The 25,097-nt window shown below is 41.6% G+C and overlaps 1 protein-coding gene across 3 annotated transcripts; it reads right to left on the bottom strand.

The window, feature by feature from the left end:
• Positions 1 to 6,628: 6,628 nt before the first annotated feature.
• LOC311321107 (paired box protein Pax-6-like) lies at positions 6,629 to 19,570 on the bottom strand (the record flags this gene model as incomplete). Of its 3 annotated transcripts, XM_084453005.1 has the most annotated exons (13): positions 6,629 to 6,714; positions 6,963 to 7,113; positions 7,515 to 7,627; positions 8,088 to 8,238; positions 8,356 to 8,438; positions 8,649 to 8,807; positions 11,911 to 12,076; positions 12,407 to 12,622; positions 12,712 to 12,753; positions 13,212 to 13,342; positions 15,886 to 15,909; positions 16,797 to 16,850; positions 19,494 to 19,506. In XM_084453005.1, the coding sequence occupies 13 exons, from the start codon at positions 19,504 to 19,506 to the stop codon at positions 6,629 to 6,631; spliced, it is 1,389 nt and encodes a 462-aa protein (XP_084309131.1). The 3 variants fall into 3 exon arrangements, with proteins under 3 accessions (XP_084309131.1, XP_084309132.1, XP_084309133.1); XM_084453006.1 differs by lacking the exon at positions 15,886 to 15,909 and having other exon boundaries at positions 12,392 to 12,622; positions 19,494 to 19,570; XM_084453007.1 differs by lacking the exons at positions 12,712 to 12,753; positions 15,886 to 15,909; positions 16,797 to 16,850; positions 19,494 to 19,506 and having other exon boundaries at positions 12,608 to 12,622; positions 13,212 to 13,334.
• Between the last annotated feature and the right edge of the window lie 5,527 nt (positions 19,571 to 25,097).

Below are 25,097 nucleotides of genomic sequence, written 5' to 3'. Positions count from 1 at the left end.
ACCAGAGATAAACATTCAATAGCCTACAGCCAAATGGAGAAAATAAAAAACAGCTCAAACATAAAATAGATCACATGTCTTTGGTTCTTAGAAATGGATTTTAATAATCATTTCCTCCTCTTCCTCATCCATATTTGTATGGATTTCATCAGCTAAGTCATCCTCATCTGTTTCCTCTTCTGCCAAGACATCAACAAGAGCTTTGGGGGTGACATCGCCTTCAAACCATAGTGGTTCTAGCTTGCCAGTCTCAGTGTTGATATGAAACCCATGGTCGAGAGGGAACGTGATTTCCGGGTAGTGCTCATGAGCCCTCTTCCAGACGCATACTTGAAAGTTGACCCTTTTCATGTGCTCTAAGAGGACCTTCTTGCAAGGTGGGAAGGTTGAGAGATCAACGGACAGACCCTGTCGAAGCTCAAGGCTTGATCCACACATCTTCTTGATTTTAATCTCTCTTGCCTCATCAACCTTCTTGATTTGAGGACTGAAACCATAGAGGTGACAGGTGAACTCTTCAGCACCACTGAGAACTAGCTCATTGAGCTCCCAAGAGTTCCCCACTGCAGCAAAGATCTGAATGAACTTTGAATTCTGATTCAGAATGTTCATTGGCCGCACCTTCCCTTTGCCTTTGAATGCTGAGGTGCAGTCAGCACCTGTGAACACATGCAAGGCCAGGAGAGCTGAAATGTGTTCCTCTGAATAATCTTCAGCCATCTTTATGTTGATCAGTTTATCTCCCATGTCAAAGATAATCGTGACTGTTGATGACTTGGCATAAAAGAGGAGGATGAAGAAAATGTCAGAGTCTTTTGCTCGGACTCTGACTGTTCTGATGCGAGGCATTTTGGTTTGGATGTACTGCATGTAAATTATCACCCTCATCTGTTTCTTCATGTCTTGGCAGAAGAGGAAACAGATGAGGATGACTTAGCTGATGAAATCCATACAAATATGGATGAGGAAGAGGAAGAGGAGGAAATTATTATTAAAATCCATTTCTAAGAACCAAAGACGTGTTCTATTTTATGTTTGAGCTGTTTTTTATAGTTTCTCCATTTGGCTGTAAGCTATTGAATGTTTATCTATAGGTTAGTAATGTTAACTTTATTGATGGTTGGCTTCTTGATAACAGACTGCACACTAGTAATCTTTATTCCTTGTGTTGCCTGGACTTTGTTCTTTAATAAATCTCATATTTGGTTACATGGTTTTGTGTGACTGCATCCTCCTTTGCCCAATCTGTTGTTTTATGTTGCACCCTGATACCCCAGTACACCTGGGGGTGTAGCATTATCACTTTTGATGACAATATGTCAGGCGGACAGACATGTTTTTGTCTTTTGGGGGATGTTGATGGTGATACTTGAAAATAAAAAGGCAGAAAGCCCCAGAGTCTTATTCTGCTAGTTTCCCCTATGTGTCAGGATACACCATGCAAAATTTCAGGCTTATTTGACCATTTTTGCAGTTGTAGTACCTTAATATTTGCAATTACATCATTTCGCCAGAAGCTTTTCCACAAACGTTTTTTGGGGGCCCCTGAGACCAAACGGTCCCGAGTTGGGAGTGGAGGTTATCAACTTGTGATGGCCCAAGGTATGAGATAACAGGAAATAATAGTGGAAAAAGGTAGCAAAAAACATCCTGAGGGGTGGACCTGGCTCACGACCTACAGTATATGGAAATATGTACCCAAGTACCCAAGGAAAACCTTACCCAAGTTAGTTTGTTTTGTAATACTTCTACTTTGGAGTCCTTAGCTCTAAACCCAGGGTCAGTGGAATTTCTGTGATGCAGTTCTTATAGAAAAGCTATTTTCCCTAATCTACTGTTTGGGGAAATTATGGTATTTAGGTCACAGATTATCCACTCCCATAACTGATATAAACACAGTTAAATCTCATAGTCAAGTCTTTATGTTGAGATCTTGCTTGAGCCTTACTTCACCTACATGCAATCCACATGGCCTGGACTCACACTGGTGTTGCGGAAGTCGGGGGTTTGCTTATAGCAGGACCAACAACTCACGCTCAAACACATCAGACCACTCAATACACTGTGGAGCGATGGAGGGGAATTGTGGGAGCGTTTAAGAGAAGGAAGGAAGGGAAGGGCACAGGGGTATAAGGAAGTAAGGTAAGGAAGGAAGATTAGTAGGTAAGTAAGTACGTGTCCAAACAAATGCTCTTTCTCTCTTTCTCAAAGTCAAAAGATTGCAGAGGTTAGATTTGGTTGGAAAAACGTTATTGTTCACGTAGGGTGGAAAACTGCGTTTGGCTTCATATAGAAGTATAGCACATCAACACAAACATTCAAAACTGAAATATCACATGAATACGTTATATAATGTAGCTTGAGATATCCACGCTCCCCTCTCCATCTCTCTCCTCTCCTCCCTCAGACACCTGACATCTCCTCCGTCCGCCTTTACTCCTCTCCTCCCTCCATCCCTTCATCCCACTCAACCTTCTCTCATTCCACTCCCTCTTCCAAATTTGCACCTCTTTTCTGACAGTGTGTGTGTGTGCGTGTGTTTGTGTGTGCGTGCGTGCATGCATTTGTGTGTGTGTGTGTGTGTGTGTGTGCGCTCGTGCGTGTGTTTGTGTGTGTGTGTGTGTGTGTGCGTGCATGCGTTTGTGTGTGTGTGTGTGTGTGTGTGTGTGTGTGTGTGTGTGTGTGGGTGTGGTGCAGCCATGAGAGGGATCAGGCACTGAAGAGTCACTTCAGTCCCTCTCCACCTGCTCTTCCAGTGGACCTCAACTGTTCACTTGTGTCCCTTTGACAACATAGTGAAGGGGGTCATCAGGCAGCTTCATTAGCACACACACACACACACACACACAAGCTCTTGATCTGCCCTGCCTGAGGGCCAAGGTGTGGAAAGGGATGAAGTGGCTCTAACTGCAAATTGCAAGTCCCCCGTATAAACCCCTCGTTAGGACACACACACGCACGCACACACACACACACACACACACACACACACACACACACACACACACACACACACACACACACATACTTCATCCCTTCCGCCCTCCCTCCTCCCAGCTCTTAGCATTGTTCTTGAAGTGCCACGGGCCACCAACCCAATCCCCACTCAAACACGACCACTCTTAACCCCTTTTAACACGTTCTACATTACCTTATGTGGCTTTACACACAGACGGCCGCTGCTTCAACGGCCCTTTGTTACCGCTGTTGGCACAGTCTGGACCAGGGCTGGGGAGGGGGGGGTGGTGGGGGGGGTGGTGGAGAGAGATTAGCTATGCTACAGAGCTAGCAAGGCATACCATAGGACCCCTATATGAAGGACTCAAAGTTCTCCTAATAAGGATTATGATTAAGATTATGGATTGATGTATGTGAGTAGATATTGCACATATGTCAACATACAGTACGTCTGCATGTGTCAACATACAGTACGTCTGCATGTAAAATAATATAATGGTGATGTGAATGCTGGATTCGAAGGTGTTTGTTTGTCCATCCTGTAGCCTACCTGTGTATGTGGTGTTCTGACCCTCATAAGTATACAGTACATCCCCCTCCTCTCACCGGTAGTAAATGGGTTGCTTCTCCTCTGTGACTCCTAAGTGACAATCCAGTAAGGAAATTACCTATTTAGCATAAACACAGTCTCTTTAATGAGATGTTTGAGCTGCCTGTGCCTGCTTTCGCTGGATGGCAGGACAGGAGAAAATATGCCATTTTCCTTTCTCTATTTGTGCAGAATTCCAAAATGGTCTTACTTGTGTTTATGATGTTAGACACAGCTGCGTAAACACGATGGAAGGGGCTGACTTTGTTTCTGTGAAGAGCGTGCAAGCGAGCGCCTGGCGAGGACCCCTCTGAAAGGAAGAGTGTGGAATTACTGAACATCTGCAACCCACGACAACGCAGAGCATAATTGTGTCCTGTCATATTTAAATACTCCTTAAAAGATAAATCTGCAACAAACTGCCCCCCTCCTCTCTCTCGTTCTCTCTGTTTCTTTTCCTTCTCCTTTTTCTCTCACTTGACCGCCATTCTGTTTCTGTATCTCCTTCATATTATCTCTCCGTTGAAACGACTCCGCCAGGCTTATCATTCCTGGTGAGCTGTCTGAGTTTTACTCAATCTGGCAGAATCCAGTATATTTTGTGGTGAACCCTTGGCAACTGTAGCAACAGGAAAACTGCACCTGGACTTCCAAGCACTGAGAGCTGTAGTCAGAGGCGGCTATGGGCAGATCCTGGACCTGGCTGACAACTCCAGCCTAAAGAGGAACTCTGTGAATACACACAAAATCCATCCAGCAAACAATCTAACTATCTGGGAAAGTCACGGTTTCTACATGTACAAACCAAAACACATTTGGGGCATTAGAAACAACATGCCTCAGGTGTTTTTGCTTAATCAGAAGTGTTTCACCAACACAACTGTGACGGCACAATAACTAATCACATACCTACTCTGACAGACATGCACAGAGCAGAGCCAAAACCTTCCTTTTTGATCTCCAGAGATGGGAGTATGGAGGTGTTTAAATATGTGCACATCACTAGCTCAACATGAATAACATAGCTTGCAACATTCTGTTGCATTAGGAACGACCTCAACTTCTGACGCATCTATACTTGAGTGGATTTTGTAAATGGCTGTGTGTGTGTGTGCCGTGAGATGGATGGTGTCTCTGACGTCATATACATCAGGTAGTGCTCAAGGCCGCCATGTCTGAGCTGCCTGACTGGACTCCTCACTGACTGACTGGTACAACCATCATAAACAATCGTGTGTAGCAGAGGTGGTTTGGAACCAAGCTCTTGGTTACAAACCTCCCCATGTAATATAATCCTGACTGTCCTCAAGGCTGTCATCTTGGTCTAAAGGTATATGCTTGGGCTTTGCAAGCAGAAGAAGACTGTGGTTTGATCCTGGCTAGGAAAGTATAGAAGGCCCTTTGCCCACTGACACACTCTTCTTTCTTTCTTTCTTTCTTTCTTTCTTTCTTTCTTTCTTTCTTTCTTTCTTTCTTTCTTTCTTTCTTTCTTTCTTTCTTTCTTTCTTTCTTTCTTTCTTTCTTTCTCTTTCTTTCTTTCTTTCTTTCTTTCTTTCTTTCTTTCTTTCTTTCTTCTCCTTTCATCTCTCCCTCTTTCTTGTCATGTCTGTATGTCTGAATTCATGTCTGAATGTAGGCCTAATGATAATGTGATGAATGGCAAACATGTGTCATACTTATGATATAAGTGATGTACAGAAAGACCATCTCCATTACTCTATAAATGAAGGTATTCTGACTCAAACGCTATCAAGTTTTGTCTTATTTCTTTTTTGGCTGGACCACAACAGTGGTGAAGTTACACCATTGGTCGGCCGGATCGTGTTATGCAGATTTATGCAAATAGCCACGATTTTGCACACCCATACACGGTCCAGCCATATATATGTTTTGTTTTCCCTCTATATACAGCATAATTCCATGTCTGTTTCATTGATGAGTACTTTATTGTTGCATGAGAAAACTGAAATAAATGCTGTTGCACTGATTGTGCAGTGTGTACGGTCTACTCTAAAGTTCTGACTCCCTCTAAATGTTACCAAAATGTTAACTAAATTGGCAACAACAAACTACATAAGAACATTAAAATTATTTTACATAAATTAAATAAATGCTTTGGTCTCTTTTTTTTTTTTACATTACAATCAATAGTTTGTGTCGGATGTGTTTAAATGTTAAAGTTGACACAGTCCTGCTCTGTCCTGCAGTTATGGCTATCCTATGCACAAAATCTGGTAAAATTCACAATTAAACACTTTTCATAACAGAACATGTACTTGATTTAAGGAAATGTATTTATGGATGAATGAAAAATGTGTATAAAACATATATAGAGAAATATAAATGAAATTAATTTTATTATAGAAATTGTTCCAGGAGATTGCTAGGGAAGACAAATACTTACATTTCGACATAACAAACTGAATTATATCGAATACACAATCTACCGTTTTTAGCTACCAAAAGGCTTTTTTCCCCCCTTCAGAGTTGAATGCTTCCCAAGCAAGCTTTGGAAAAAAATGACCAGAGCAATGACTTGTCATCCCCAGCTAGTGCTTTTGACCCCAGCTCTGCTGTGGAGCGCTGGAAACTTGTTTCACCAGAGTCCACATTCTGTATATAGACAGACAGGTAGAGGTTCTTGAAATACGTTGATAAAAACTATATATCATGTCAGAAAATCTTCACAACTGTTCCTCTTTTTCAGGAAAAGCAAGCGAGACCAATTCGGTTTCACGTGTCCATCCTTGTTGTTCTTTTTTTTTATCATGACATACAACTGGCCATTTACAAATACACCAACAATGACATACGTTGGAAACTGAAAACAGAGATAGTTTTTTTTCCCATTTAGAATGTTCACAGAGGACACTTTACAGGAGTCCCTTTCGCTCTCTCTTCCTCTCTTTGTCTTGAAGTCTTCGTGTCCAAACAATGATAGGGAATGGCACAATCCCAGTACAAAAGAGTCTCTTCATAAGAGTCTTTTAGAGTCTCACATCTGTGATGAAATACTGATGGATCAGTCTTGTCCTCCCGGGGAGAGCAGAGGGAGTGGCGTTTTGATGACACGCAGGGCCCCTACTGTAGCCTGGGCCAGTACTGGGACATGTCGGCCTCACTGCCTGGGACTTGGACTGGAACAGACACTCCAGGGGAGATGAGACCTGACAGGTCAAACACAGAGGCATGGATGAGTTGTGGAGCCATACAGAATCATACAGACACACAGCAGGACAGATAAACACTGTGCCAGGAGGACGAGACCTAACACGAAGAACACAGATAAATGGATGAGTAGCTCAAACAGCGTTATACAATGTCTGTTCCACAGCTTCCACAGATGACATTTGAATATGATTCTAACATGTTCACCAAAGCTCTGCTCTATCCTTTTCCCTTCCTGTTCGTTTACCTGTGGAGGTGACGCCCGAGGCAGCCATTGATTGGCTGTTCATATGTGCCTGCATATGAGGTGGGGTATAAGTGTCGTAGCTCCGCCCGTTGACTGAAGGACTGGTGGGCAGCATGCAGGAATACGAGGATGTCTGACTGGGCACAGGGGCCTGATGGGAAAAAAAAACACACAAAGAGATTCAATACCTCAGTCAGCTTCACTGTCCAAGATAAATCGCTCAGGGACAATACATTCAATTGAATCCATCATCTGTCTTCATCTTACTGTCTAGCTATCTGTATCCCCAGACTTCTCATGTGAAGCATGCTAGAGAAAGCATCCAACAGGTAGTACGCTTCTACCAACAGAGGAGTTATCTCTATACTAGGGAAATAGTATACTACTAAAATAGTACAACAATTTTATCACACATGGTTGACTACGTGTAGCCAAAATAACATGGGTTTAGTATAAAGGAATTACATTTAAGAAACCCAAGTGCTGCATCCATATAATCTGTTATTGTTGTTGTTGTTGTTGTTGTTGTTAAAAGTGACCTGCATGACTTACTTGCATAGGCAGATTGTTGGCCATGGTGAAGCTAGGCATGGGTGGCAGGGCGCTGTATGTATTGGTGAGGGACGTGTCAGGCCTGCCCAGCATGGAGCCTGATGTGAAGGATACTGCAGGATAGAGGAGAGGAAAGAAGAGAAGAGAGGAGGAGAGAGGAAATGAGGTGCGAGGAGAGAAGAGGCGGAGAGGGGAGATAAGAGAGGGGAAGAGGGGAGGGGAGAGGAGAGGAGAGGAAAGACAGGTAGAAGATGTCAGAGAGACATACAGAAGACGTCAGCATTCAGACAGAACCCAGTTTTTTTAGAACCCAGTCAGAGTTTGTTTGCTGGCCACAGTAATACCCACAAATATGGAGGAATGGAACGTGCACACTAACACACACACACACACACACAACAACAACAAAAGACACAAATCATTACATGCTTTCTATAACTGTAAGCATGTGTTTAAAAATGTTACAGGCTCTAGTGGCCCGTACGGAGAGCATAACTGAATACAATGATGGCTTGGCTGAGCCACCAGATGACACTAGGCCTGGAGGTTTCTGACAGGATATCCATCCCATACCTGGTGTTGAGGGCTGAGGGATAGGCTGGTAAAGGCTAGTGCTGAAGCTGCTACTGATGGGGATGTGACTGGAGGAATTACTAGCTTGCCGTCTTTGATTCCGGAGTTTCTCCTCCCTCCTCCACTTTGCCCTTCTATTTGAAAACCACACCTGAAACCACAATGATTTAGCATAAGTTAGCATTTGAAGATCACTTATATTAACTTATGTTCAAATGTGTTTACATAAATCCCATGGTGATGCTCAGGACGGGAACTTGAGGCCTACCTGTATTCTAGCTTCAGGGAGGTCAATTTTGGCCGCCAGTCTTTCCCTTGCAAATACATCCGGATAATGAGTTCTCTCGAACTCTAAAAGGACAACCCAAAAACAAACAAACAAACAAAAAACATACTGGTTAGCCTATTCAAAGGCTACATTGATGCAATGCACCTCTGTGATATTATGTAGCCTACACACACAAACAAGGAATTGCCTTGGTGCACAAAACAGTTTTGTAGCATTATTGACTGTGTAATGACTGTAATTCACTTGGGACATACGCATGTGGTCATTTTTACCTTTCTCAAGTGCTTCTATTTGTTCCTGTGTGAATGATGTGCGGTTCCTCTGCAATTTTCTTTTCAGCTGAAGTCTCATTTGGGTCTCGTCCGAGTCTTCACCATTAGAACTTATTGAATTAGTGTTCTCACCTCCAGCGTCTGACTGTGGGCAACCATCTGAAAAATGAAGAAAAACTATATCAGCTCAAATCCCCTGAATTCCTTTTACAATAACCAAAATGTACCCTATTTTCAAAAGCCACCATATGGACATTTATATAGCCATTGGAGTGATCACAAACACTTTTTTTAACAACACTTGAATAAACGAAGCTGCTGTTCAGGATTACAATGTCAGAGGAGTAAGGGAAACTATTAAATTCACGGGCTGTGGAGGGGTTGGCAAACTTTCGTGGGTAGAATTTAGAACACAATTGGTGGGGCCCGACAAAAGGATTCTCTCGAAGCCTGTAGTGCTCCTCATTGTAACTCAAGGATTCCAGTCAAACGACTTTTCAACTCGGTGTGTTAACCTTTACGCACTACTATCATTAATCACTGTCTCCCAGCTTTAGCTAGTTCAACACCAGCTAGGATTTATGCCTTCTTCGGGGAATGAAAGGAAACACCCCGGCCACATACTGAATGGGACACATCTATACTGGAACTGCGACATAAAGGAGACAGAGAAACCGGCTGTGAGTTGACAGGCTTCCCTCCACAGCTCTGTTAGGACACTTGTTTAGGTCTCATAGCATCACATATGCAACCTAATTGAATATCAGAAGCTGCTTTGACAGTTTGATGACTTCGTAATTATCGTCTAGAAACGCTTATATCGCTCAACCACTTTCAAAGATAGGATGAGGAGAGTAGGCCTAGTTAGTTGTCAGCATGGACAATATGGGCGATTGGGCAATCATTTTGGTAGCCTATTGTAATCATTTAATAAAGTTCAAACATCGATACTGCCCCCCCAAAAAAACAAAACATAAATGAAGTAGCGTAGCCTTCGTTTTTCAGTACGCAAATGAAACAGCACCACATTGGGCATTAAACCTCAAGTCTACGTCTTTTGGAAATAGGCCTAAATATAAATGCATTATTCAAAGCGAGGAGTGTGTGTCATTGTAAACATGAGATGATTAAGTTATCCTCTTTAAATAGCTCTCTTGTGTCCTGAGAGAAAGCCTATCGGTGGCCAGTATGCTACAAGCCCACTCTCAGAGCTAATCCGTCAAAAGGAGTGAATGTGTGTCCTATTATCCCGTAACCAGACCAACTGTCGCTAGATTTGGGATTTGTTTTCTTTAAATAAAAAAGACGCTGGGAAATAAAACCATTCCTTAGTATCACGTGTCACAATCAGTGAGGCGTAAAACTAGGCAGAAAGATAGCGAACCGTTTGCGGCATCTTGCACCAAAAGACATGCAACATTGTAAGACCCTCTGAAAGGGAATGTGTCTAAACCCTCTAAACGGCTTTAGAGCTGGGTGAGAAAAAGAGATGAGAAAAAACTGTCACGTTGATCCCTAAAAACACGAAATCGCCAGAGAAAGCTTTCACCCCTCTCTCCTTGCGAAAGAGTTGTCTCTTTTTGGGGAGCTGTCACTCTCGATGAAGCCAGTGTTTTATTCACTGTTGCGTGGCATTTATCAGATTGAGACCATATTTCTCTCCCTCGGAGACCTCTCCCTGCCGTATGCTGCTGGAGTAATGGATTCTTAATGCCCCTGAAATCGCACTCCATGCAAGTAGACACTTATGTCAATGCGTAAAGAAACATATGATGTTAGGATTTCAGAGTGAGAAAGCTAGGGAAAGAACGTGAGCCTGTAGGTGATGGGGACTGCATGCAAACAACCCCCCTTTTTTTCACCAGGCCTATCATGCAGTCATTGCAACAACAAAAAAGAACGAAAGGCCTAATCATCATCATCATCATCATCACCACCGTCATAATCTATGCTTCATGTTGGTATTATTATTATTATTATTATTATTATTATTATATTATTAGTTTGTATTTGTTGTGGTACCTGTAGTACTATTATTAATAACATAGGCCTAATTGTTATAATAATTAGGCTATCATTAACGATTATATTATTATTATCAGCCTATTATTATTCTTATATTAATACCAATACTACTACTAATAATAATAATAATAATAATGATGATTACTATCAATATGGATAGTGAAATAATGGCATAATATAATTATTAACGTTTTTGTCGTTGGTTCCCTCATTCTAACATCTAAATATGAATAAAATTTGATTAGCCACGTGAAAATTATAGCTCTACAACATAATATACATGTTGTGTGTATCAACTCTCCGAAACGCATTCCAGTCCAAATATGACTATAGAATAGTAAGTATTTAAGGTAGGAAAAAACTGTTGTCAGACTAGCGAGGCAGGTGGGGCTGTTTACCATTAAAAATGAGTTAAACCTGCTTTCACAGGCAGACATGAAAATAGGGGAAAACGGTTCTTTGTATAGTGTGTCCATCCTACAGGCTATTGTTTGGTTCTCTTAAAACTGACATGTCTAATTGGCAAGTGGTGCCATATCGTGTCCAGGGGTCTCCCGTGGAACATTTCTACAGCTGTCTCGCTAAACTAGACGCTTATTCATGTCGCCCTAATGAGAAACAAAACGTTCTCTAATGAGCAATTACATAGCGACAGAGCTGTTCCCATAACAAATTCTTGCGTGTGACAGAAACAGCCTTTGTAGAGATATCCCACACACTGCCTAGTGTTTTCCCCATCCTTGTGCAGGTTTGCAGAAGAGAGTGGAGGAAAGGGAGACAGATCATTCAAAACACGAACTCATGGGTGCACAGACGGGTCCAAACCAAACAAGGAGTTACTGGAAAATTAAGTTTGTCTGGAAATCAGCATGATATTTGAGATAAATCAGTGGATGTAAATTATCTATAATGTACACATGCCTATGTTTACTGCAATATTAAAGCATAGCAGTCAATCAATCAATATGGCCGTACAGGAATGTAGGCAGGCTGCCATGCATGAAGCAGGTGCATTTGTGGTAACATGCGTGGCACCTCCTAATTTAATTAGGTTAATAATTGACCTGATATTGACTACTACTACTAGGCCTACTACTACTACTAATAATAATAATAATAATAATAATAATAATAATTGTTATTATTATTATTATTATTATATACAATATTGATCATTATTTTATGATTAATTTTCATGATGACAATCCTGTCGTCAAATGCAGGTGATAGCGCCTACCTGGGTTGGGCTGTCCTGGCACCGCGGTTCCGGGATACCAGCCCGGCCGGGTCCCCCACGTGCCCGTCTGACCGTTCAGCATTCTCAGCTTTTCATACATGCCATCTGCGCCCATCTGTTGCTTTTCGCTAGCCAGGTTGCGCAGTACCCTGTTTATCGACGACACCTGAAAGACAAACCAAAAATGCCCCACATTAATTACACGGCGCTCCCCTTGTTGTGGTGGCAGTTTGGTAGCATATCTGTCTAATTATAGTATGCATTCCAATCCCATTAAACAACATTGTTGCGGAGAAAAGAAAATATTACTGAAGTGAGAGTTAAACAATGATCAATACAATTGTGATTATATAGCGTCAATAGCAATGCATAAAAGCGATGCGTTGTCTATCCAAAAGGAGGGCAGTTGTGCATCACGGTCTTTTCTTTCTTTTTTTACTCAGTGCATTTATTTGAAGCGTATGAAATGATAGTAACTTACACTCAATGAACTTACACTGGGTATATTATCGTTTGTGCACACCCCCTCGGAGAGCAGTCTGTCTCGGATTTCCCACGCGAAGATTGAAGGGCACTCCCTCTTGTATTGGGCAATTTTGCCGACCACCTCAGGAGTCGCTACCCTCGGCTTGCTACCTCCGATCGCCCTTGGTCGGATGGAGCCAGTCTCATAGTATCTCCCAAGGATTTTACTCACGCAGCCGTTGGATACCTGGATAGAAAACAATAGACACAAATCACATACATTATTTAAGACTAATGTGAATTAAATATGTATTCTTCAAACAATGTTACGCTTACGTTTTCATTGTCCAGCACTTGTACTTTTGCATCATCATGGGTCTATAACACAAGAAATATACCTTAAATGCTACTCTGTTAAAATGCATCTTTTGTGGATGAGGCAATCTTGTGTACAAAACACGTAGATCAAGCCTATGTTTAATTATGGGAGGTCTGTACGGTGTCCTTGCGAAATGCAATCAGTTCTGATTGTATGTGAACTGAAATAATACAGTAGCCTGTAACATTGTTTCCCAATGTAAATATTCAAATTAAATTCACACCAAAAAAAAGGTCTCACTGAATGCATGAATGCTCAATGCAAACGTGCACTATTATTCATTATCAAACCAGCCGCAGTTAAAGCCACAGAAATGAGAGCCGTTGTTAAATTGGCATTGGACTATTACAAAACATGTTTGCATTCAGTTATTACATTCATTGCATATACAGAAGACATCCCATTGTGTATCAAATGTACACAGTGCGTGCGCGATGGCGGGATAGGATGCAATCACCTGCAGAATCCTGGAGATATCGCATGGCCGCGCGCCGCTGTGGGCAAGCTCGACTATTTTCTGTCGGGTGGAGTCGGGCAGGGGTCTCCCGTTCACGAACACTCCGCCAAGTTGGTTCACTCCGCTGTGACCTGAGAACAGACGTGTTCACGGGCTCCTTAGTTGAGGCACTCATCAAAAGCTTTAGTGATAAAAACAATTTAAAAAAATAAATAAAAATGAAGCAGCCACTCGACTGGATATAGCCTACAGATGTCCTCGATGCAAGCGTTTAGTGCTAAACTGTATGCAAAAAAAAGTTATTAAGCATAACAGGAGAAGCAAGTAAACAAAATGGGAACGTTCAGCACCAAACATGTGTGTGTGAAGGGGGGTGGGGGTAACATAATGTTGGAATTAGCATACCCCGTAATTATTACCATTGTTTATCTGTCATATGTTTGAAATGCTTTCCGGATATGCTGGCAATATCATTATCTTGAACAATCTTATTCTAATCATACATGCAGAACACTGATTACGCGTCAGCGGTATGCGCTATGAGCGGCGGTATGATCCCGTAAACATCTCCAGCCCACTGAGCCGCGTTTTGCACATCTTTGCAAAGACCTTAAACAGCTCAAATGGCGTAGTGCTATTTACGGCACAGCCTTATAAAGTAGTGATTACAGTATAATGCCAAGACTTTCACAAACACAAATCGTCCCCTTATCCCACAGTATGTCAACTTTATACTACACAAGCCCAAACACCATAAACACTTATAGGAAACCCCGGTAATTTCATGGCAGTTAATTACCAGTATATCCAGCAGTAAGGATTGCCCAGAAAAACCTAACCAAACCTGAAGCCAACCGTGGAAAAAGCCTCGCCCTTTTGCTTTACTTCTCCGCTCCCTTCCCTTCCAAGCCTCCCGTTAAATTGACTCCAAGAGCACGAGCTCCTTAGCAATAAATAGCTCCAGATATAGAAGAGGGGGGAAATATGATGAGCCTGCCTGACATTTGTCTTTAAAATAAAGCTAGCTGCACGTCAAGTTTGAGCTTAATTTCTGGAAATAGGCGGAAGTCGCCCTGGATCATGCATGGAAGGCTAATTGAGAAGATCAGTTGGAACACTTGTGGCAGGCATGTCACTTCATGACACTGCTCTGCTTTTGAAAATCGCATCGTCACGACAAATAGTAGCATGATAAAACGACCCTTTCTGTCTGCATTTGGATATCACTCTGACTAAATTGGACTCTACCCATTTACCCTTCAAGGGAAGCTTCGTTTTATGGTAGCCAGGGGGCTGTGGCGTGCACGGGCACGCGGATGGGGGCGCGCATCCTTCTCACTATATCAGGAGTGACATTCTTTTTTTCTCCGAGAGACGGAGTAACGCGGTCATTTACACTCGTGTTGGGAGTCTGCAAGAAACATCTCTACTTCATGTTGTATATCTGTTGTTAGGTTATTGTAATAGACACGCTATTGTTATTTAAAATAGCCTAATACTGCATTTTAGTAGGGTATTCGCAATTTAATATATTTTCTAGATTGCATACGTTTTTGTGAATTTTACAGTTGAGGCTATACCATGCGTAAAACAATAACATGCAGCATGCCGGATTTTCACTTAAATATGTGCTCAGGAATTGACTGGGAAAAAAACACATTTACAGTGTAATTTTTGGAGGTTAAATCCAGGATTAGATTAAATCAATTGTCTATTGTGCATTTAATGGGTCAGCTGGGAAAAGCATATTGAAGATTTATTGGCTTTCAGAGCGCCTCTCATAAAGGCCTAGTGCTCACTTCTCAAATAAACCCCGCTGATCGCTGCAAACTCAGATAAGAAAATAAAATCTAACTTTCGCTCTAGAGGTTATAAGTCTTAATCATTATATAATTCCCCAAGGTGAATGGCGTCGATCTAGCCCGGTGGCAATGATTATGCGCCTTCTATTATTGCGAGTCAATTAATAGGAAAACATATGGTGTCAATTTGGACGCTCAGTTCCGTAGACACCGGGAGTTATTAGACAAAGCCCACAGAGCCCGCAGCGTGACCTTTAGACAATCTGTAGGCCTCAACCCGAATCATATCCCCACAGTTATTCGTTCAGGGGATCACTGACTAATAACATTGCGACAGTCCATTGCCATCAATTGTATACGATGGCATGGGGAAAAGCAACAGGAAGACCGAGGTCCCACGGGCTTGATTATAAAAAACATCTGATCAGAAGCCGGTATTAAAAGGTGTGTAGGCCTACATATGACGTGAATTTGGACATGGTCCAAGTCATTGATCTGGCGTGACATTCATGTACATATGACAACATTAACACGTCTCTTATGGAAATAAGAGCCTCAGATTTCTAATGTGAGCTGGAATTTGAGTCCACGTCACCGCTCAATTATTTCATCTGCCCTACTTTAGATGACCTAGATACAGATGCTTTGTTTGGTTGGATGTCTTTCAAGTTCAGGCGTCACATCTCCCCTCTAATCCATGTACATACTTATATTCACTACTGAATATGACATATCCATGAAGTAGGCCTACAAGTACATATGCTATAAGCCAAAGCAATACTTTAACAGAATGTGTATTAGGCGGTGAAACACACATTGCAGCACACACGTGTCGTTTAGAGAGAAGAATAAGAGTAAGCCATTCCACACACCTTCGTTACAGATGTCATACACCTCTTGTCCAGCATTAAGAAAGAAAATATGTATCATTTTTTGCCATTCTGCCCACCACACAAAATAATGATTTATGATATTCTAGTTCATTTCTCTTCAACAGTCAAAATAAACGATTCTTGCTGAATATACGGTGAAGTTACATATTTGCCTATTTCTTGCTTGTGTTTACACTTCACAAAGCCTGGCTAGGATAATATTGCACTGACTTTTACCAGTCCAATGTATTCATAAACAGAGACTCTGGAAGTCTCATTTGAGCACATCATTTCTCCCACACACACACTGAGGACTGGAACAACATCTTCATAAGCAACACATCCCCAGGAGAGGCGTGGATGTCCATTAGTGTGTACATAAAGAAGGATGGGAATTGATAGACTATGTCCGCATTAATTCAACTCGGTTCTGCAATTATTTATTATCATAATGAAGCAGAACCTCTTTCTCTCTTGTCTTTCTTTCTTTCTTTCTTTCTTTCTTTCTTTCTTTCTTTGTGTATCTCTGAATGAATATGTATCAAGTCATGCTTTTTAAATGTCTGGTTATGTACAGGTATTTGAGCATATGCCCTCACTTGAACAACATAGCATTGCTGCAATAACATCACAGCAGCACAGTTTCCCTCACTGATATTGTCTCAGTTGATAGGCTACAGGGTTGTATGCAGGCCTATGCCTACAATACACATCATAACCCTAACCAAATAATGAAAATGCAATGTCTGAATCAATATGATTGAACTTTACCAGACAACACACAAACAAACAGCAATTGAAAAGTTGATATCATGCTTCACATTCACTGGCAGCTTCCTAATGCACCTTTCACCAGTCTCCTCACAGCACAGTCCCTCCCAACACCTCAAGATGATTTAAAAATGACTTACTGTTCTGCATCATGGAGGCTACCCCAGACTCCCACGTGGCCCGGTTATAGTATTCTATTGGTCATGGAGAAACAAGGAAAAAGGTCAGTATTTGCACAGTAATAATACTACAATACTCACATAGGCTACATAATGCAGCACATGGATTGATTTGGTGCAACTGAACAATTACAGAGGGGGACACTGTGTTACACAAGACTAAACTCAGGATGCAAATTGGTGTGCATTCATATTCCAGAATATGAGAGCATACTTTAATATAACCTTTTGTGCTGTTAACTCTATTATATAGATTCAGTGTTTAACTTGCCTGGAAACAGTGTGGACTGTCCGCTTAAAACAATTTAAAGACTCTCTCATCTGCTGTTCTCTAGTTAACAATAGTTCCCTAGGACAAAGCAAAACATTTTATTAGTACACCTTAGCTTTCGATCCTTTTAACTTCGATTTAACTACCGTATTTTCAACTGAGATTAAAGTATCATTCAGGTTACGCATTTCTGCAGCTTTGCATTGGGGATGAAGTTCATGCATAAAGTTATGGATATTACCATACATTTGCATATGAAGAAATCATTCGGAAACTATTTTGCATTTTATGCCAGCCCACGGTTAGCCATGTTGGAGTGCAATGCAAACCTCATAAAGTAACCTGCATTTGTGATAATTTTCCGCAAAGCTGGAATAGGCTAGGCTACTTGCACATTTTACGCTGACCCAAAGTTTAGTAATATAGCAACGTTTAGGGTCTCTTTAGATGTATTGGTGCAGTGACACACGCTGTCTGCTTCGCTTGGCTGCCCAGGAAAGTGAAATCAGGAGGGGGTGAAGGCTGGCCAACAAAGCCTGCAGAATTTCAACAATGGCGTCCTTTCTGCTCCTACATCACAGCTCAGAGAGGAAAATTCAGGCTCCCTAACTAGCTACACAGCCTCGAACTAAACGTACCAACAACTCCGAGGGATACAAAGAGCTGAAGGGACTGAGAGCAACCCCCTCCTACTGCATCCCAGCTCTGAACAGCCCCCCCTCTCTGCCACAGATAGGCTATATGCTGCTCGCCCTGACCCTGGGTCCGTAGCCCTATGCTTTTTTGTGGGTCTCGTTTTGGAAAGTAGAAACGCAATTTCTCGTTATAAATATCCAGTGGTAATTGTGTTACTGGTGTGTGTCGTTAAAGGTTGTAAAAAGGACACAACAGCACAGCGGGGAGCTCAATTTGAAAAAGACAATTGCGATAAAGAGCCCATTCAAAACATTTGCCGAAAAGGAGGCCACTAAGGAAATAGTCCAAGCTTTGATTTTCTTTCTTTTTATGTTCCTCCTTTTTAAACAGGCTATGGACTGTGTGTATTTACAGTGTGCATCCACACATAAACGAACGAAGCTGTGCTGCACAATGTGTGGAGATATTTCAAAGAAACTGTTGTAATTTCTATCAAAACATAGCACATGGCCTAACCATATAATTTTATAGTATAACCCTACACAATCTTAAATGTATTTGCTATCTGCTGTATTCATATTCCTTCATCAACGTAAAGGATGAATATTGGCTTTTGGTTTATTCCCAAAGCCAAATCAGTTACAAACCAAATCCTGCCAAATAACAAAATTAGCAAATTCACTTGAATTAGTTATAGAATAACGTAATCAATGTACAATTGACAACCAAACTGACAAAAATCACTTGAGAAAAAGATCGAATGAACATAATGAATTAGGCAATTAAGCCTATACATCGTCTTATGTAAATACGACGCACACAATAAATGGTTTGTCTATTTTAATTTTGATTAAATATGCTTCTCATATTTGCCTATATTGTTCTCTCACGTAACTTAAAAGCATAACAACTTCCCATTAAGTTAATACATTTTATACAGTAGCCTATGTATAATGTGTCACACACATTAATTTTCCTATGGGTTCAGATCATATTAAACAATACATGTTGGACCCATGTAGTCATATTAGCCTTTTCTGATTAAAAAGAAAAGTATTTTCAATATGGTGAATTAAAAACATATATGTTGCATAATAGCCTATGTCACTGTTATATTGTTTGCTATGCATTTTAGTCAAATGCATGCCTATATTAGCCTATTATTTACCAAACCTAAATAACAGTTGTTTTTTTTTTAAAGATCAATGTATTCTGTCACACGTTATGGTAATTCAATTGAATTAATCTATTGATTAAATAAAATGATGAAATGCATTAGCAGACTCCAAACTTGGGGGAAAGTTGTTCCCGTTGTGTTTGTGATGGCGTCGCCCGGGTGAGTCTGACTGTATGATTCAAACTGACAACCCTCTTCATCAGATCATTGCGTCCCTAACCTGACTTTTTACTCTTTCCTGTCCTAAATACGCATTAATCTATCCCCAAGCAATGACAGAATAGGCTACAAGCAATAACATCGTATAGGAAGTGAGCCGAAACGATCAAACTACCAACAACCCCGCAGAGCGCCCTTCGTTCAATCCGATACCAGCACTAGAAACTTTTGAGACGATTTTACCTAACTCCCATATTATTGGCGTGGAATTTTGATTTACAAATACAGCGATATTTTTATTCTATTTAGCTATTTGATCTTGAAAATGTCAGATATACACTAGCTAATAGTGGCATAAGAACACAATACACACTATATAAAATGTGTGATAAAGTGCTAAGATATCGGGGCTTACCTTTTTGAGGCATCCTGCGTTCCGCTGCCAAAACCCTGGGTGATGAGTCTGAGCGTGAAAGATAGGGAGCCACAGTGCTGGATGTAACCCTTTCGGTGGAGTTAGCCCCGTGTTATATTGTCCAAGTGGTCTTGAATGGAGAAAGAAATCCCTGCGAAGGAAGCAGAGATTGACAATAAAATGGAATGTCAGGACTGCGCGAGACTGAAAATGTGCGCTCAAGTGAGCGAGCGAGAGAGAGAGAGAGAGAGAGAGAGAGAGAGAGAGAGAGGGAGAGAGAGAGAGGAGAGGAGGGGGGTGCAGGCAGGCGCACCTATGCTGATTGGAGATGGTGGTAGGTACCACTAGTGTATTAAATGTATGTGTGTTCCAGGTCCTGGTGTGTGCCTCTCCTCCTCTCCTCTTACTCTCTGGCCCATTAGCGGTGGCTGACCTCTGTCATCATGCTGTAGAGAAACACTTCCTCCTACCTCGAGCTGCCAGAGCGGGAAACGGGGCAGAGCCTCAACTCGCTTTTCAAACCCACTAATCACTCTGCACATGCAAATCCCCCCTCCTCTCTCTCTCTCAAACACACACACACACACACACACACACACACACACACACACACACATATATACACATAAACGAATAGCCGACTGCTCTCAGAAAATGCTATTGAGTGTTAATGAGGGAAATAGGAAAGGAATGGAAAGTGTATGTCGGCCATGCAGGCTCTAGCGCGCCGCGGAAGGCAGACAGGCTTTTCTGCACTAACCGTGAACCTGAGTTACAAATGGACGCGCAGGCACGGAGCACATGGTCCGCGCCGACCCCGAGTGGATCAGCGTTAACCGTTTATAGTCTGACTTCATTTTCGATCATTTATGGGCCGCTAAATCCTCTGAAGAAGAGGACGGCGTAGTTAATCCACATACGTTGCTTTTGCTGCACAATACAATAGCCTTACTGCGCATCCTAACATGTCCTAAAACGCGTAAAACTAGAGAGCCATCAATGGACTACACTTTGAATGAAGTGCTCAGAGTTAGTCATTATGTTGTGTTTACACATAGGCCTAGATTGCAGCATGCATTGCCTTTACTGCAGCTCTCCAAAAACTCTGCGCATATGCTGTATTCTGACATTACATCCCGTGAACAAATCTATTTACCCATAAACAAACACAATCCAGTTGATTTGACGATAAGAAAACACGAAATGCTCGTGAAAAACTAAGTATACTAAGTATTTCATGGAAGTCGACTATGTGAGCCCAGCGTTGCTAGAGAATGCAGGTTTAAATATAGAATAAATAAGCAAATGTATTTGCAGTCATGACCACACACCCTAACTACATTTGTTGAATGCCTGCGTATTAACGCACACCTCAGTACACCCCAAAGCAACCCCTCCGTGCCCGTATTTGAGGTTACACTGCAAGCACCAGTCTCGGGTAGGGGTGCTCCAATCATTTGTTCAAATGGAACAGATTCCGGGTCGTGGAATAAGAAACGAGGGGGGCTGCGGCGTGCTGGGGGTGTACGAAAAGTGTGTGTACGCGCACAGCATAAAATGAAGTCGTGGATGCATACACTTGACTTCCACTGACATGTGAAAAGTGCTAAAAGTCAGAGCTCATCAATAAACTATCTCCAGTCTGAATAAGAGTCCTGACAACCATCGCATTCCCAACTATAGGACAATGAGGAGACAAACGACACTGCCAGGGAGTTTGCATCGCAATGAAAGGAGGGCTGAATAGGAGCGAGATAATGAGCTGCGGCGACCGTCATGCACTGTCATCTCCAGTCCCCGTGGTGAACCTACGCCACTCCAATATTTTCTAATAACAGTCATTCCTCTCCTCTCTTTTCTTCTGAAAATATGTGCAGCAAAACCCCACAGCGCCGAACGTTTGTTATGCACTTGTTTCCCAACTCTTCGGCAGTGCAAAGAAGTGACAGTGCGATCGACTGCAGTCTCCGTTGTCACGTTTCGGGACTTTATTACGTTGGATTCAGGGAAGTTTGTCCAAACCTCAATCATCGACAAGGAATGTTTATTTTCTGGTCCCAAATCAAAGCTTGTCGATTCAAATTCAGATACCAGAGTTGTGTTGCATATAAATCGAGGGAAATGTGTGGCGTCAGGTTTATGAACTTTATGAATGGTTTACTGCGAATACAGTATTTTCTTTTATGGTTGCCAACGACTTCTCAGGAGTAGGCTACTAGGCTGGCCAGGCACGTGAGGAACTCTGGCAGCGCGTTAGTTATAGTTGTGGACAATTAAAAGAAACGTTTTTCGTCCACATTAACTTTTGAAAAGAACAGATAGACAAACAACAATTATTATCTTATAGAGTACAAACCCAGGTCCTTGTTCCCACTCCAACAGATCTCAGATCAACCAGTTGTTCCAATGGCTACGTAAACAATAAGGCTACTGGATCACTTTGCAGAGAGGTAGCCTAATCCCCCTTTCTCTTGTTTTGGTTGAGTGATCTTGTTACTTGACTTGATCGCAGATGGAACTTGTTGAAACCAGTAAAAGAGTAGGAAAACAAAACAAACGTAAAGCCAGATCCATTCGTTAGAGCAGCCCGGGAAGAAACCCACGAGCTGTAGGCTAAATGTTATTATGAAAACAATTAGCTTGCTCCGGATTAGCAGCGAGTGCTCTCAGACCATGGGAAAGAGGGGAATCTTGTCGATGTTTTTTTTCCCTTGGGTAAAGTGGTCTTTGAGGACCTCCTAAAAAGTTGGGAACAAAAAAAATCATAAAGGGAGGGAGGCACTACCTGACGTCATCCTTGGGAACACAGTGACAGAGAGGAAGGGAGGGAAGGAGAGAGAGTAGAAAATATTAACTTAAGTGAATGTTGGCTATGAAATAAAACATTCCTGCAAAATTGGTGCTGGCAATTATTATGAAAAGTCAGTGCGTGTAAAATATATTAATAAGTTGGTATGCACCATCAGTCTATAGACTAATTGATTACACATGCAGATTGCTGATTTGTTGGACCTATACTCTATGTTTCTCCTTTAGGCTTTGGTAGCTGGAAAGGTGAAGTGCGCTGCAGGTGCGGTTTACTATTAGCACATTACATGTATATTACACAGAGAGAGAGATAGAGAGAGAGAGAGAGAGAGAGAGAGAGAGAGAGAGAGAGAGAGAGATATTAGGCTATTTGTAGTAGCCTACCACCGGCCTACATGATGTAAAGACCAAGTGACTTGATGTTTGGAGGAAGGTCAAGTAAAAAAAAATCTGTTAATGCGTAATGCAGCGGGCCTACACCGAAATCACACACATAACACCATGTTCAGCAGACTGTTCATATAGTGCTTTGTCAAGTTTTTTTTGTTAAATAAATAAATTGCCTAATTGAAACATCTGAACATCTGATTGTGTTCCATTGGCAGATTCGTTTGCATGACATTCCTCATTATGGAGTTGTATCTATGTAGGCCTAAATATAGCCTACGATAAACGTATAGCCTACAGGCTACACATATTTGCTGCACAGCCGTTATGTCGCACTATAGGCTATGTGACGGTAGGACAACAAAAACGGGGAGAGCACTCAGAGGACCTGGCCTAGTCTAAATGCTATTAACCGAGGTGTCGTTTTTGCACGTTTAACCCTTGCCTACACATGGCCAATAACTAACGTCTAAAGTGAAGATTAAGAACATTTAAGCACGTTTAATTTGTCACATTTCCCCGACTCTCTCGTTGGGGATGTTCAGCGGAACAGTTATAGGCCCAACAGTGTCCTTTAGAATCAGGAGTTACCCGTTGAAGAAGGTTGAGAGTGAAGAGGTCTTACCTGTGATTAGCCTAAACAATCCACTTCGGTTTGATTCCAGTCCGCGTTTTCGTTCCAATATAGACCCACCATGAATGTGCGAAAGATGAAGTTTAGACTCCGGTGTTTTTCACATAGCCTAATTGTCAGCCGATTTCGACAAATCGATGTGAATAAAAACCCTGCCGCTCTAACCAACTTTCGACTAATATCATCCTCAACCTGGCAGTGATTGGCCGAAGTGCCGCCGTACGTCACTTCAGACTATTACCCCAGGCAGTCAGTGAGTAGCCTTTCCTTGTTAAAGATGTTCCAACGCTCTCCTATAGGCAAAACACAAACAAAACAAAACACGAATGGATTGATTATTGACCTATTTGAGAGGCTACATTATTACGAGAAAACATAATTTAAACAAATTTAAAACAATAATAGCCTATTCTTAGTCTATGTTCACAGGTTGTCTTTTAGGGTCAGTTGCGTGAAATAAAAGGCATGTCATCAATTTCAATAGTTTACAAAAGAAGTGGATATGCTTTAGAACCCTTAAGAAGAATACTCTGAAGTTTCAATAGCCTATAACTCTTATTCATATCCATATCTTTATAGAACCATTTTCAGGTCAGAAAGACAAGGCATACAGGGTTCCAGCACCTTGATCTGAAAATGGTTCTATTTGGAACCTTTTTCAGAGGGTTCTTCTATTGTTACAAATGGTTAAATATAGAATAGAAAATAATAGAATAGATAGATAGATAGATAGATAGATAGATAGATAGATAGATAGATAGATAGATAGATAGATAGATAGATAGATAGATAGATAGATAGATAGATAGATAGATTTCTTAGTTGAATGTTTGGGCATTAAAGACTGTGCAAGAGATCCTGGAGAACACTGCGTGCTTCTCCAAATCACCGCTGGAAACCGAACGGCCTCTCTCCGCTTATCAGGCTGTCAATAAGGCGAGAGGGGAGGCTAAAGCCGGACCAGGTGCTGTCGCTCCCTCTCTCCGCTGCTCCCCTCTCCAGAAACCGATCAGGCGGAAATTTAAATCTGGCCAGCCAGCCTTCCCTCTTCTTTAGCCGGCTTGGTGTTGTGTGCGTGTGTGTGTCTGCCATATAAGATTATATCTACAAACTCATGTCTATAATATAATAGTAGACTGTAATATATTATGGGGGCTTATGATGTTTATGATTAGGCTACACAGAAGAGAGTTTGTGTGAAAATAAAACACGTGGAAATCTGAGCATCATAGTCAAGGTTTTGTCCTAATTTACAATGCAATATGTCTGGGATCATACACGAATACTGACTTAAGTTCTAGGAGGAGCTCCCAATGATCTTTATGATTAGCGAATGCCATGGCTGTCAGTTGTAATCAAACCGAGGGAGATGTATCGTTTATCCCAAAATTGTAAGGCAGATACATGATGTGGCAATTATCCCTAACTCTAAATAGCATATGCCAACCACTTTACCTGATCACATAATGTGTTACCTAAAATATCAAACAATAGATAGCCTTCTTGGCAAAATACTGGTATGGGAAATACCATGGGAATATTGTAGATTTAGGTAGGCATTACAATTTTTAAATCATATCTTTCTCTCTGCTTTGTGAGAAAGCCATCGATGAGCATATAGGCGAGTAGAGCTTTGTGTGTTTCCCATGCCCTTCTCGTCCAGAACTTTGACGGAGGCATTAGATACGTTCCCTCAGGGTCACGAGACGCAAATTCTTCAAAGTTGACAGACAGACATCCTTTACGTTCGAAATTCACTTTTTCTTAAAGTGACA

The sequence above is a fragment of the Borostomias antarcticus genome (assembly GCF_949987555.1).
Source record: "Borostomias antarcticus genome assembly, chromosome: 18".
NCBI classification, from domain to species: Eukaryota; Metazoa; Chordata; class Actinopteri; order Stomiiformes; family Stomiidae; genus Borostomias; species Borostomias antarcticus.
The sequence above is the reverse complement of the archived record's forward strand: the minus strand, read 5'-3'. Positions and strand labels throughout refer to the sequence as shown.